Source organism: Polyergus mexicanus, unplaced genomic scaffold, assembly GCF_030449975.1.
Source record: "Polyergus mexicanus isolate NDT 795.1 unplaced genomic scaffold, iyPolMexi1.0 SCAF_5, whole genome shotgun sequence".
In the NCBI taxonomy this organism is placed as follows: Eukaryota; Metazoa; Arthropoda; class Insecta; order Hymenoptera; family Formicidae; genus Polyergus; species Polyergus mexicanus.
Genome location: NW_027223325.1, coordinates 3,929,218 through 3,944,011, shown reverse-complemented (window position 1 = coordinate 3,944,011; position 14,794 = coordinate 3,929,218). Strand labels below are relative to the sequence as shown.

The window sequence follows — 14,794 nt, the reverse complement described above, 5'->3', positions numbered from 1 at the left end:
TACTTTACTGCCCATAAAAGTACCGAGATTTAGACTGCAATACTGCCATGACGTATTGCTCGCGCGCTGCGCGTAGATGCACATACACACTATTAAAGATGAGTCCGGTTGCTAGCAGGCATGATCCATGAGAGCATTTCACCAGCCACGTGACATTTCGTGGGAAAGAGAGAGAGAGAGAGAGAGAGAGAGAAATTTGAAATGCACATTTCTAATCAGTTTGACAAAATGTATGTTATCGCATAAATATAAAAAAATTATTTAAACTATTAAAAGAAATGAATAAGAGATAAAAGGAAAAATGGACACGCGTCTCTTTTGGAGATGAGAATTTTTCAATTAGATATACATATAATAAATATGAGAGAGAAAAAAAGCTTACTCTTGTCATTAAAGCTTAGTTATTTAAAACTAACAAATGGAATTTGAGTTATACAGCATTTTTCGATAAATATATCGAGAAGTTTATTAATGCAAAAATTAACAGATTATATTACGTTACATTCTTCCCTCCCCCCCCCAAAAAAAAAAACTTATTAATTATTTTTTAAATTTACTTTAAATGGAAAAGAATTTAATTTGATATTATAAAATTTGTTAAAAAAATAGAAGTCATCTCTGTCAATAAAATTATGTACAAATATTGGCTTTCGTTAAGTAATTATATCGATTTGTCATTTACTCGCGATTCATAATCATTCCGTTCCCCTCCCGTTGATTGCGAATCGATCGCGTTCGAGATAAAGCGGCGTATTGACATTCGGCGATTCGTGCAATATTTCTGGAAAGGCAGAAAGAAGCAGAGCCTCTCCCGTAAGATAGTTGATATGCTTTTGCGCTCGCCGCGGCTCGCGACCGGCGAGGAGAAGGAAGGAAAAGCAGATTAGAGCGCGCACGAAGGGAGTGGGGAACGCGTGGTGGAACGCGCGCGCGAGAGAGAGAGAGAGGCGATCGCTCGGGGAGAGTGGGAGACAACGAGTTCGTCCGGACCTCGCACACCAAACGATCCGAGAGATCGCGCTCGCGTCGCTTTTGGCCCGCTCGACGGCGAAGCCGCGGACAGAGCTCTCAGTTGACGCTCAGTTCGGCTCAGCGAGGCCAACGAGAAGAAAGGGGGTTATTCCATGTGTGTGAGCGTCGGTGCGTGTGTGTATCGGCGCACGATCCGCGGCACCGGAGGCGTTGCTACCTGCTGAAAATCCTTCGCTGTATTAAGCTTGTTACACGAAGGGTGGTTCTACCTGACTGACTGCTACCTAAAGACGATACACGCGGGGGATAAAAAGGATTCCGATCCGATCAGAGATACTTTCTCTCTTAGACTCCTTATTAATCTCTCTCTCTCTCTCTCTCTCTCTCTCTCTCTCTCTCTCTCTCTCTCTCTCTCTCTCTCTCTCTTCAGCTTCAAATGCCCGGATTTGCGTCGTTACAATTGTGAGTTACGTGATTGGATAGATAACGACGTATACCGATCGCAGGACGTTTAACGAGGCGCGCTCGGAGTCCCATCGTAACGAGGATGACAGCGATCTTAGGTGACAGAGACGGAACGACGTGCGGCTTGCGTATAATCGGTCGCGCAGTGAGTTAGCTCGCTCAAAGATCGACGATTGCCAAGTGTTCGGTGCTGATCTTTTTTTTTAAGAACCGCGCACGCTGGTTGCCTAACGTTGCCTTAGCTTTAACAACGAGCGCGCTCCGAACTTTTGCGACTGGAACGATGCATCCTTTCTAAATCGCGTTGCGTCGTTTTGTTTCTGTTATATACTCGTCTCCCACTCGTCATCGCTGGATTGGACATTATCATCTGTGTTAATCGATCTACACTTCGCACGTGGCTCTCGCCTGCCGTCCTTCCATCGATCATCTCATTCTCGCTGTCGTCAACATCGTCTCCGTGTTCGTCGTCATTGCCGCGTGTGGATCTTTCGTCGACGGATTTGCCACGCACTCGATCGCGCTCCTCGCTTCTCCGTCCCGCGTTTACCCCTCCTCCACCTGTCCGTCGCGGCGCTACACACCCTCTCCCCCGCCGTCAACCCCTCGTCGAGGACTACGCGCACGATTTATCCCTATCCCCACCCGCCCCACCTCCTGCTCCTCGCGCCTCTACTACCTTCTCGCGTGTGCACGCGCTTCCTTTATTTACTCCGTGAATTCACGGGCTAACAACGCGACCGGCTCGGTGACGATGAGCGCTCGGTTTCTCGCTTCGCGGTGAATATCCTCGGGGTTGACGCGCGTTCTATCGTATTTTTCATCGAACCTGTCCGCGCTCTACACCGTGTTTCGCTGTGTTTCGAACGTTGGAAAAATTATCAATTTATATACGGCAATTGTTACACCGCTTACGATGACCTTGCGATTATCGGGGTGAACGTCGATCGGTCTAAACTTGTGCGTCGCGCGGATTTCGGCGGGATTATCGTTGAACGGCGGTCACGAGACCGCGTCGTCGTCGTCGTCGTCGTACACGGCCGATTGGCATAAATATTGTTGTAACACCGGCAATAAATCGTCATCATCTGCACCATCGCCGATCACGTGGCTTGCTCGACGGCGACCCTGTACGATAATGTTCACGCCGCGCCGCTATGTGGCTCCGGCGTGGGTCACCCTGGCTCCGTCACACCGATGGGAACAGCAACCGGAGCGGGGAATTCCACCGGGGTGACCTGGTGGGCCATGATGAACGGTTCCCTCTACGAGGACAGCCCGCCGCCAGTTCCACCGACAGCCTCGAGCCTCGTATCGATTCAACAGCAGACAACCACGACACCGGGGGGCTCCCATCAACAAGCAACGACGCCGACTTCACCTGGTGCACCGGCATCATCGGCAACGACGGCGCCACCGGCGCCCACAGCGAGCGCCAGTTCAACCTCGCCGAGCGCTTCCTCGGTAGCGAGCAACAGCGCGGCCGGACCGCTTCATATACCCGCCAAGAGATTAACGGCGACACCGGGGGGCGGTGGTTCCACTTACGGTGAGGTTGCCTGCGTAGAGTCGACGGGCGCGCCGGGCGGTGCGGGGGCGGCGGGCGTGATACGGCACTCGCACTCGTCCACGGCGGGTTCTCAAGGCGGCTGGAGTTACAGCCCGCACCATCCTCAGGACTCCCACTACTCGTCCACCACGGGCGGCGGCGAATCGTTGAACCATCATCAGGCCTACGGGGGTAACAATCCCCCCACGTATTACAACCTGGCGGCCGATCCCACCTCGACTTCCGGTTCCTCCAGGGACAACCGGAAGGCCGGGGCCACCCTTAGCTTCTGGTCGCCCGCCACTGCCGGATCGGTCGGCACCGCCGGTTCTACCTCGGATTACAAGTCCTACAACTCGGCCGGCGCGGCAACGACAACGTCGTCCACCGGCGGTGGTGGTGGTGGTGGTGGTGGTGGTGGTGGGTCTACGTCCGGCGCCGCTGATCCGGCCGTCTCCTCTTGCCATCAGAGCTTCTCCCAGAGCTGGTGCAATTACGCGCCGTACACGACGGCGAGGCATCATCATCCGGTCGACACGGCTGGACATCATCATCCTCATTCGCAGGCGGGGGTACCGTATTTGGCGCCATCCGCGGCTGACGACCGCGGTAGGGTCGCTGCCGCTATGGTCGCCGCGGAAGGTGCCTTTCCCCACGATGGATACGGCGGTCTCAGAAACTATGGAGCGCCCGAACCCGTTACTTCGAGTCCCTATCCACCTCCAGGTAAGCATCTACGCCGTCTCGTGGTAACTCCATCTTTTTATCCTTTTCTCGCGACAAGAGATCTCGGAGAGATTCGAAACTATTTCCAAATTTATACATATGTTATAAAGCTGAAACGTAACATCGAATAATAACTTTTATATATTATCGCGCGAGATTATTATCGCTCATATATTTTTATTTATATCGTTGAATTATTAATAAAGAGATTGAGTCGTTAGAAATATATATTTTTCCGCTCGTAATTAACGTAAAACTATCATTTACACTCTCCTATATAATTACGAGAAGAGATCGTAAACCTCGGATAGTTTTCTGTATTCACAAGTATCATAAATCGATATAATCTTTATCGGCCGTCAGATCCTGAGAGATCATTCGAAATTAATGAACCTGTAATATTTGAAATTTATAATTAATTTGTCATCTTAACGTATAGCGACAGATTGAACGAAGACATTTCGGGGAAAAAAAAAACGATATATCACGCGTGATAAAAAAATGGCCATTAATTTATATTAATGACACTATGATACTTATTATTATTATGACCTTTCGAGTATCTTTCGACGATCCTGACGAACTTATTCGACCATAGTTATCGTTCATTCACATCGTTCCCTTTTGTTCCCTCTCTCCTCTTTCTCCCTTTCTCTGTCCTTTTCTCGGGACCCTGCAACCCATGAAACGTCGCATGAGCAACAACGAACGACGCGGCGGCCGGGGTTTATTGGCGGCCGTAACTCGTAAACTCTGGCGCGCGCCTCCGATCAGCTGATCCGTTCCATGACCCGTGCAGGCGTGTTCGGTCTTTCCGGCTAACGGCTGTTCGCGCGCTTGTATTGTCACGACTATCTCCCCATTATTTCAAATTTGTGTACAATAACTTTTTTTTCGCAATAATCGAACGTTTCTTTAAGGGAAATGATATCTTAAAAATATTCCGCTACTCTTCGTTAAAAAGTATTCATATTGTACGTAATTCTATATATATACTAATATTACTATTTTATTATCTACCGAGAAAATTTAAAGCTAGAGATCTTATAGCATTAATTTATGTACACCCTACATATATAGTGTGTATGTATATGTAATAGACTAGAGATTGTAAATTACATTGAGCATAATTATATGACGATGGAATTGTAATACGCTTTTCATACGCATGGAAATATTTGAATTTCATAGCAGGCTTATATAAAGAGGTATTTTTTATCGATCCTCGCGTTGTATTCGCTCGCTTCGTCCGTCTGAAAAGTTATGTATCGCTGCCTGAATGTACTTGGCACGACGCTCGTCGTCGCGATTATTGTCGCTTTGTTGCTCGTGCGACCGCCATCGACGGCGCTCCGATAACCGAGATAACACTCGCATGATCACTCAGCGACTTTTAATCGTACGCGCACAAGGGTAGAGTGTGTGCGGCGCAAGCGTGTGCCTGGTTACGTATACGTATATACAAAATAGAGAAATGCGGCCGTGCACCGTGTATAGTTTAAGCGTCACCCGATAGATGGCGGCTCCATTATCTTTACCCGTTCGCTCGACACCAGAGAGTGCGCCGCTTGCACCGTATCGTGCCGTCCCATATTAGTCCGGGTAATCTCTCCGAGAGAAGCCGTATTACAATGTCTTGCAGGTGTCCCCGCGCACAACCTGGAGGGGGATCCCCGCTTGAGATATTATCTCCGCGCATCACCGGCAACGCTGGACATTTATTGGTCCGTATTTAATACCGCGGATCGGTGTTCGCCGCTTAATTAGGCCTTTGAAGCCTCCCGGTCATTATTATGCGCACTTTTATTACGGGGCAGAATAAATTTAGCATAAAGTATGGCTTTATCAAGTCGATGGTTTTTCGAAAATCACTTATATCATCCGCTTAAGAAACTTTGATAAGCCATTTTTTACTTTTTACTTAAAAAAGGATTCTGTTATCTCATCTTCTTTCTCTTTGCGTGAAATAGTATCATTTGTGAAGCGAAATATTAGGGATACGACAATAGTTTAAAAATTTTAATTTCTTGAATGTTTAAGTAAATTGAATAAACCATACAATTAATCAAAATAATTTTTACAATACTGCTCAATGTGTTTAATATAATGCCAAGTTCTTTTTTTTTTAATTTTTTTCTTCATTTGCATATATTTGATTGTAATATATCAAGTAACAACGAATACGGATAGATATAAAAGATATTGAATTATTCCCGAATCGATATTTCAAAAAAAAAAAAAAAAAAACTACCAATCGATCTCCGGATATCCTTTCAATCTGCATATATTTTATATTTTTTAATTATTTTTTATAGGGATTATAAGATATTTGTTCATTTTAATTTTTTAAACAATGAATTTTTTTTAATTACGTATATATTATACGTGTCTTTCCCTATTTGTTACATTTGTCAACATTTCCTGATCTTTATTAAATAATTTGTACGTTTTTAGTAAATTCTTGTCGCTCAAATAATCGCGTTTAAGCAACGAGAGAATATATCAAGCGGGAAAGGAAAATAGAGACAGGCTCCAGGACGAAAGGAAGAAAGTTCGATAATTGAATCGAAGTAAATTAGATATTAATTAATTTGCATATTACATAAGAAGTTTTTTTTTTTCCACTTGAACTAGAAACGGGGGTTGTTTTTGAAACTAAAAAAGGAAATAATAATTCTAATGATAATAAATGTAGGAAATTTTGTGTCAACTGGAATATATATAAAAATACCTGCGTGACGTCTGAAATATACTTAATGTTGCGCGGGTGGCGCCCATCGCAGGCATATGTTCCGACGGATCAGACATCCGGTTACAATGCGTTTGTTCAGATCTTAGATAGGCTAAAAATAGACGATTTAATCCCCTTTGGACAATTGCAATATTTTTGCGAGAATCAAATTTCTTTTTATTATGAAATTAATTATTTGCATCGATCAATATTACGGTTACATATTGTATTTTAATACAGAATCAGTCTTTGAAAAAACTTTACTAAGAACACATTACGTATAACACGTGAGGTGTGTCAGCTATAAATTTTTTACTGTTTGATAGAATATGCAGGTGACAAGGCGAATAATGTTCATTGGAGACGGGAGGAGGAGGAGGAATATTTTTATTCCTCCTCCTCCTCCTCAAGGATGAAAAAAAAAATACTTAACATTTTTGTACAATGTGTAAAATACAGCGATATATTCGGCGAACATTATTTTCTCGCCTCTACTCCACCTTTTCTTTCTCCGACTATACGAGTGTACTTGAAAAAAAATTTTTTTTTAATATCGCGAGACCTCCCGATGGATAGAAACAATTTTCTTGCACTCGCGTACACCAAGGAGGCGGTTTATCCAGTCCGCGGCTGGGTTAAAGATAGACCGCGGGAGATGAGTCCGCGCGGGCTTTCGTAATCGCTCTGTTGCACTGGCTCGGGTATGCACCTTGCGCACCATCCCGTTGTATATTCCGCTTTAACAAATGTATTCGCGTCGCTCCACATTCTCGGTCTGCAACGGGGCATAGAGTATGCCCTGTTAAAAACCACCAACCAGTCGAGAAGCAACCTAACGACGGTTCGCTCGCCGGCTTTATGTTTTTCGTATGGTTAGTAGAACCGGTCCAATTATATCATACCACTATGCCGGGGAACGGCTGCGAGGTAACCCTCGTGTGTGCATATATATATATATATATATTTATATATATACATACATACATACACACACTCACACACATATATGCACGCATATATACGTATATGTATACACGACTAATGTTGCCCGCACACACATGCGTAACTAAAGTGCACGTTTTGACATTCGGAAAGCTGTTCCAGGTACGGATTCAGTCGACGATGCGCCCCAAGTACGAGAAAAAATTGGAATCATAGGATTGAGAATAAAAAAAATAATATTTTTCAAATTTTACTTTGTAGTTTGTCGAAGCGATACTTTAATGCTATCGCGAGAGTAAAATATCTATGATAATATTTTTACGAAAGAAAGTAAAATTTTATTAAATATATATTACGAAATATATGACAAATTTTTTAAATTAAATATATCGGAGATATAATTAGGAAAATGCGACGAATCTTTGCAAGAAATATTGCATGCTAAAATATTTTAAAGCGCATTCTAAAAAATGCTTTCCTTCTCTCCAGATTATTCTACGCTTATCTATTTTGATTATAGACATGTATATATTGTACATATGTAATATATAAATTATTGAATGTGGAATATAAACAGGAGGATTTTTATTTGATAGAAATTTACGGAGAGATATTATTTTAATTTTCAAAATGAAATTAATATATAAGCAAATGAATATTATATTGCCGAAATTTGTTTGGCGGATAAAAAAATGTTGATGCATTAATTAATTTTTTTCAATAAATTTTATTTACGGAAGAATATCTTCAATAATTAGCCATACTAATTAAAAGAAGTTAATTGAAGGATGCTGCATTCCTCCATTATAATTAGTGGCGATCTGAAGAATTTTAATATAATTATACGACGGATGCAATTAAATGCTGGATGTTCGTCTTATTTTCCCTTTCTCGAGGTTTATGAACTTTGTGAAATTAGTGGCGAATATCTCTTTATCGTTTTAATAATTTCTCTGATTCAATCTGTTCTCATATACGAGGTAATGATTTTCCATTATAAATACAAATCTACAATTTGCTCTTATTGACTTATTATGTAAACAACAGAGTTATTTGTGGTGAACGATTATGAAACGCTTACTGATAAAAAAGGACTAACGGTATCAGTTACGCACCGATACACTGATTAACGAACCGATATATCTGCGCTCATTTCTGTCAGTCGCTCCGCGATAATGACCGGTGGTAATAACGAGAGAAAAAGATACAACCGCTTTCCTTATTGAAAATCCGCTTGGATGTGCCGGCGAGTAAATGAAAAACTAGTGCGCAAACTAATAAGTTTATTAATAATCTGTATATTTTGGGTTTATATACGAATTGATATAATTTTCTTTGAACGGAGTATTAGTCGAATATTACTAGCTAGCAGCTAGGTTGTTTTATCATCTGCAAACTAATTGTGTTAAGTGATGTGGGGTTCCTCCCCATCTTCCTTGTTTCCCGCAGGTTCGCTTGCGGGGGTGGGAGTCGGAGTTGGCGTAGCCGGGATGGGCGTCGGATGCGGCAGCTCTAATCCTTTGGAATGGACGGGCCAGGTGACGGTGCGGAAGAAACGCAAGCCTTACTCCAAATTCCAAACTCTCGAGCTGGAGAAGGAGTTCCTCTTCAACGCTTACGTGTCGAAGCAGAAGCGGTGGGAGCTCGCGCGCAATCTGAATCTCACCGAGCGTCAAGTGAAGATCTGGTTTCAAAATCGCCGGATGAAGAACAAGAAGAACAGTCAACGGCAATCCCAGCAGCAGAATAACAACAATAACAACAACAACAGCAGCAGCGCCAACAACGCGAACCACCACGCGGCGACCGGCAGTCACCATCATCCGAGCACCGCGCACGCACCACCCTCGAGCCACCACGTGGTCGCGCAGGCGCATCACGCGAACGGCTCCGCGAAGCATCATCAGTGACCCGTGGCCTTCTCTGGGGTCGTCTTCGGGCACCATCATCACAGCCATACCTCGTCCAGCAGCAGTGGCAGCCACGGGGGCGGCCATAGCAGCCTGGTAGCAGGTCATACCGGCCATAGCCTCCACGCGCCGCAGCCGCAGACGCCGCTGCCGCCGATTCACGTGTCGTCGTCGGGCAACGTTACGCCCGCTACGGCCGTAGTCCATCCACACACACACGCGCACGCACACACCGGCGGCCACCATCATCAGCTGGCGCACGTGGCTCAACAATATCCCGCGCTCCTACATCAGACGCCTCACGGCTTGGCCGCCTGAATGCACCGGACGCTCCAGAGAAAGACCCGTTCGCGACGCTTCGGGGATGTCATCGAGGCGATTCTACGAAACCGTCGATCAATATCCATGTCCACGGAAACGATGAAAAATCCTCATGGACTCTGTCGAGCAGCCGTTCAAAGACTGCCTCCATTAAGGAAAGATAAAGCTCGCGCGTAGTATATTATATATTATTAATTATTATTAATTATTATTATTATTATTATTATTATTATTATTATTATTATTATTATTATTATTCAACAAGCGAAAACTTTTCGCTATTGTATAGAAAAGGCGCCGCTATTTCAAGCGGCCCGAAGACTCTTTTCGAGTGTCGGTGTCGGATGCCGTTATTCTACGAATAATACGCGTCGTCGAGCGACACCAAGCAATCTGTCCAATTCGTAATTCGGTAGTATTTTCTCCAGTTATATATACATATATACATAAAGTAAAGAGGTAATTAATGTCATTTAGTGTAACCCTGCTCCTTCCACCGTTCTATGAGTCGCCTCCCCTTCCTAAGGTCCCCCTCCCTTTCTCCGCTCCGCATCCGCATTGTATTTACCTCGTCTTATATTATCGGATCCGAGTCGCGCAATGTAACGTATCATTGCAGTTACATCCGGGACCGATTCAATCAGACACCATTGATTTTGCAGTTAGGGCTGGATGGTCCCATCGTGAATCGCAGGTTGTAAAATGGATGGGTCGCTTTTAGGGGTAAGTGGACTCACTGATCTCGCGTAAATGCATGTGTATTGTTCTTTAAATTAATTTTTCACTTCGATATGGGTTACGATCGCGTTAAAGGTCTACGAATCATTTGTCGAGTATATCTACATACAACTAATATTAAAAAGCTAATATATATTGAAGAAAGATTTTCCAGTTATGTCATTTGTACTTTTATATTAATTTGTTTATATCACTTTCTTGAAGCGTGTAATAAAATAGCATAAAAATTTTATTAACAGTAGACTCAGTGCAAATATATCTGTTTATTCTTAATAAGTAATAGTTTTTCAATATTCAAACGTTTTGTGGATAAATTCTACACTTCGTCTAAACAAACTTGCAGCGTAGTTTACATTTCTCGGGATGCATATTATTTATAATTTATCAATTTCTCCGAAGATACCGAGGAGAAAAATCGTACAATATTTTTTTCTGAGATTCAATCGAGTCTTCGTCTTTCCCTATTTTGTCTGCCGTGACAAAATAAAGAACGTAGTATGTTTCGAAATCAGTGTAGAGCACGAGCGTATCCCAAAAGTTAGATAATTAATACATCCACAATGTATCGTAATAATCACCTGCCACAAGAATCGCAAATTAGTATCTATAATTCTTGTATCGAAGAAAAACGACTTATGTTAATAATATACCTAGTAGTCAGATTCTCTAGTGAGTGGTCGTGATCGTATCGTTCTTGGCTGAGTTTGGGATCTTCATAAAAACCATGATATTATGCAGGATCAAGATTGCATGTACGCTCAGTATTTACATGCCCGGGCGGGCAAAAGTCTTGCCGTGAAAAGAATTAAAGGTTGTGGTACTTAACGCTTTGAATAACTTTACAACTTGCTGACGATAGCGTAATTTTTTATTATTTTTATTCGCAACAATATCTATCGGCGAAATATAAGACATTTTTTACTTAATTGCTAAAAAAAAAAAAAAAATCGATCTGGAAAATTTTTCCGATAAAATTACGTCTTTAAATGATATTTTTAATTATGCCATTGGATATTCCAAATATTCGTCGATAAAAACTGGACGTTGCATTTACTCTTAAAAAAAAATCGATATTTGCGGTTATTACATAGTATTATGTTATCAATAATAAAAATCCGGGAAAGATTAATTGAAATCTTTTTATTTATCGTATTCTATATTTGATAGATTTGATAAGTAACAGGGGGAACCAAAACTCATAAAAAGTGTTATAAATGAAAAATATATAGGGTGGGCCTAAACGTCCCTGTCAGACTTTATGATTTTATAGAAAATTTAATTCTCTCTGAACAAAAAGTTTCCGATAAACGTAGATCGAAAAATGCTTCCTTAAAAAGTTAGCGCCCAAAAATCTTTCAGAGGTTTATACGTACAATTATATATATATATATATAATTCTTTAACTTGATTTAAATTTACTATATATACACGTATATGTATATATTCGTGACGTCCAGGAAATGTCGCGAGTATTGATCTCTGGAAATCCAATGAATGCACGAGCCGACGGATACCTTTCGGTCGTTTTATTTTTCTTTCGTTTAAAATTCGTGTTCTTCGTGTCTTTCACGACGAGAATAGAAAGAAATGAGAAAAATGGATCTCGTATGAACGAAGTCCTAAGCGCGGCCGGAATACAATTTTTAAACAAAACATCGGCGAGTAAGTAGGTAATTTAATCAGATGTTTAATGAAAAAAAAATAATTATCCCAGTGGATCTCTATTCTCTAAGGTGCAACATTATCTAAATTACCAAGGGTTATTAAGTCTATGTGAATGGCTACAATATATTATATACGCGTATTTTGTGTATGTATATGTTATGTTGTGCGTGTATGCGGGCGTATGTGTAGGGCGTATTTGCGCACGTATATATACGTGTGCCCTGCAAGAAAGTGCATTTGTTTTGTGCGTTGTATGAACGTATTATACGGCTGTGGGTATGAATGTGTTATAAAATGAAAAATAAGCACGCGCTTTGTACTCTGGGAAAATTGATAGATAGAGCGAGAGAGAGAGAGAGAGAGAAGCGAAAGTAAAAACGAGATCGAAAGAAGAGAGAAAGAAAGATGAGAAGATCGAGAGCGCGGAAGAAAGAAACAGAAACAAGATAATCGTGAATCGGAAATTTTCGAACGTTCCAGATAGCCGATAAAAATAAATAAACTTGTAACCGAGCGCGAGAAGAAGCGCGGCGGACAGAGCGCGAAGATGAAGCGAAGATGATAGAGTGAGTTTGAATTCGTGTGAGACTGAGTTCCGGACAACTGTGTATAGTTCTGCCACGGTACTGTAACAGTTATAATTATGTAATGACGATAATATAATACAATATAAATGATAACGAAATATAAATGATTTCTCAATCGAAATGGATTAAATGGGAAATTTCGACTGGACGGTAGCGGTCGTGTTGCGTTTACCGTATCGTCCATGCTTTGCTGCAAGTTGATTGTAATTAGTTATTAAATATACCACTGATGATGTTTATTATGTCTATTAAAATATTCTTAAGATTATTATATATTATTTTATTATTAATATTATTATTATTATTATTATTATATTATATTATCATTATTGTGAGCGTCACGTTAATATTATGTTATTGTTTTTATTGTGTGTTGTTTTGTATGTACCTTATCAGCCTATAATGATAACATTATTACAATAATCCATATACACACGCGCACACATATACACACAGACACAATAGAGGAACGGGAAAAGAAAGTATATAGATATCATCATCTTTGTCCGCTTTAAATATTAATCTAATACTGATATATGATTTTTCAACCTACAAATTTTTACGGTGCTTGATACAATGAAAAGTTTCTGTTAATTTACAAACAGAAATATTATGTTTGCAGAAAATTTTTTATAATGCTTAAGATTGTACTAATTTTCAATTAATAATCTTTTAAATTCAGAATATTAGTAAACTAAAACTAAAGTTATGTTATACGGTTGAGACACTGGAAAAAGAAAAGTGGGATGCTCGAAAGCGCCTTTTATTTGAAAAAAAAAAAAAATAAAAATAAATTTGTTTATATATATACATAAAAAGATGTTTTTTTAAATATTTTTGTGACTCAATTGCTAAAATATTTTTCTGTTATTTCTATATAGCGATGATAAAGCTATACATATATAACGTACCAAATTATTTCTGGTGATTGAGAAAAGTATAAAGATTATAATTGTATCTCATTTATGTTGATTAGTATTGCACTTTACGCAGTAAAAAAAAAAAAAAAAAAAAAAACTTCCATCATCGATTCGCTGCTTCATGTCATATTGTATATTATTATCATGCGCTGTATTTTGTAAATTATATGCGTAAATATTAATTGTTTAATGTCCCGTTTAAAAATCTCCATCCTTTATCATATATGACATAAACATATAACGAAATATTACAAATAAATCGTCATGTTTTTTTTTTAAATCAAAAACTCAGTTTGTTCGATCCATTATGCACATGAAAATAATGAAGAAAAATATTTTTGCAATCGCTTTACAATGCATTTTAACAAACATATATACTTATTGAGAAATATAATGTAAATTTTCTTTCATTTATAAGTTAAAATTTTACATATGTTGAAAATTATTATGATTTTTTTTTCAAATCTTAAAGTTATGAGAGTTATAATATAGTTTATTTAAAAATATTTTTCAGCATATATTGCAAAATTTTTAATTCAATCTTGTATGATATTATAGTATTGTCAGCATACGAAATATTTGCATTTATTTAATTTGTTTATAGAACGTAACAAATATTAACAAATATTATATGTAATATTCTTTTTATATTTGTGTTTTATTTTTTTACAAAATTCAATTTTTGCGAGTTTAATACTGAATGTTCAATCATTTCATTTTACAAATTTTTGTGGGCAGATGCATTACAGTTATAGATAATAAAATAACACAAATATTTTTGGTATACGCAGTACAAAAAATCGATATTATATAGTATTTATTAAAAATATCGATATATTATTTGATTACATAATATTTTTCTTTAATATTTATGCACACACAATCACATAAATATTCAAAAGATAGATCACATATATATATATATATATATATATATTATTGTCCAATCTGTCAAAATGTAATGCTATTAAAACCATAAAAATTTTTTTATTTACTTAAACTTTAGAATATATATACATATAATTTTTGTGAAGAGTTTAACATCTAATTAATATGTTAAAAAATATCTAAATTATAGTCATATTATTATTTTTTATCACATAATTAGAACCTGAGAAAAATATAAAATGCAGTAAGTGCAAATTGTTTTTGTTACCTTTAAACATGTTTTCTTTTTATCAAAATGTATGCATTTTATTCAAATTTTTCCATTCCTACATTTATCCATTCTCATTTTAATTGTACGATACTAAGTATATGTGTCCGTA

General features: G+C 39.3%; 1 protein-coding gene across 2 annotated transcripts; it reads left to right on the top strand.

The window, feature by feature from the left end:
- Nucleotides 1–1,059: 1,059 nt before the first annotated feature.
- Nucleotides 1,060–11,559, top strand: LOC138933252 (homeobox protein abdominal-A). Of its 2 annotated transcripts, none has more exons than XM_070295840.1 (2): nt 1,060–3,712; nt 8,835–11,559. In XM_070295840.1, the coding sequence occupies exons 1-2, from the start codon at nt 2,635–2,637 to the stop codon at nt 9,293–9,295; spliced, it is 1,539 nt and encodes a 512-aa protein (XP_070151941.1). In that variant the 5' UTR covers nt 1,060–2,634; the 3' UTR covers nt 9,296–11,559. The 2 variants fall into 2 exon arrangements, with proteins under 2 accessions (XP_070151941.1, XP_070151940.1); XM_070295839.1 differs by having other exon boundaries at nt 8,796–11,559.
- Nucleotides 11,560–14,794: the final 3,235 nt, after the last annotated feature.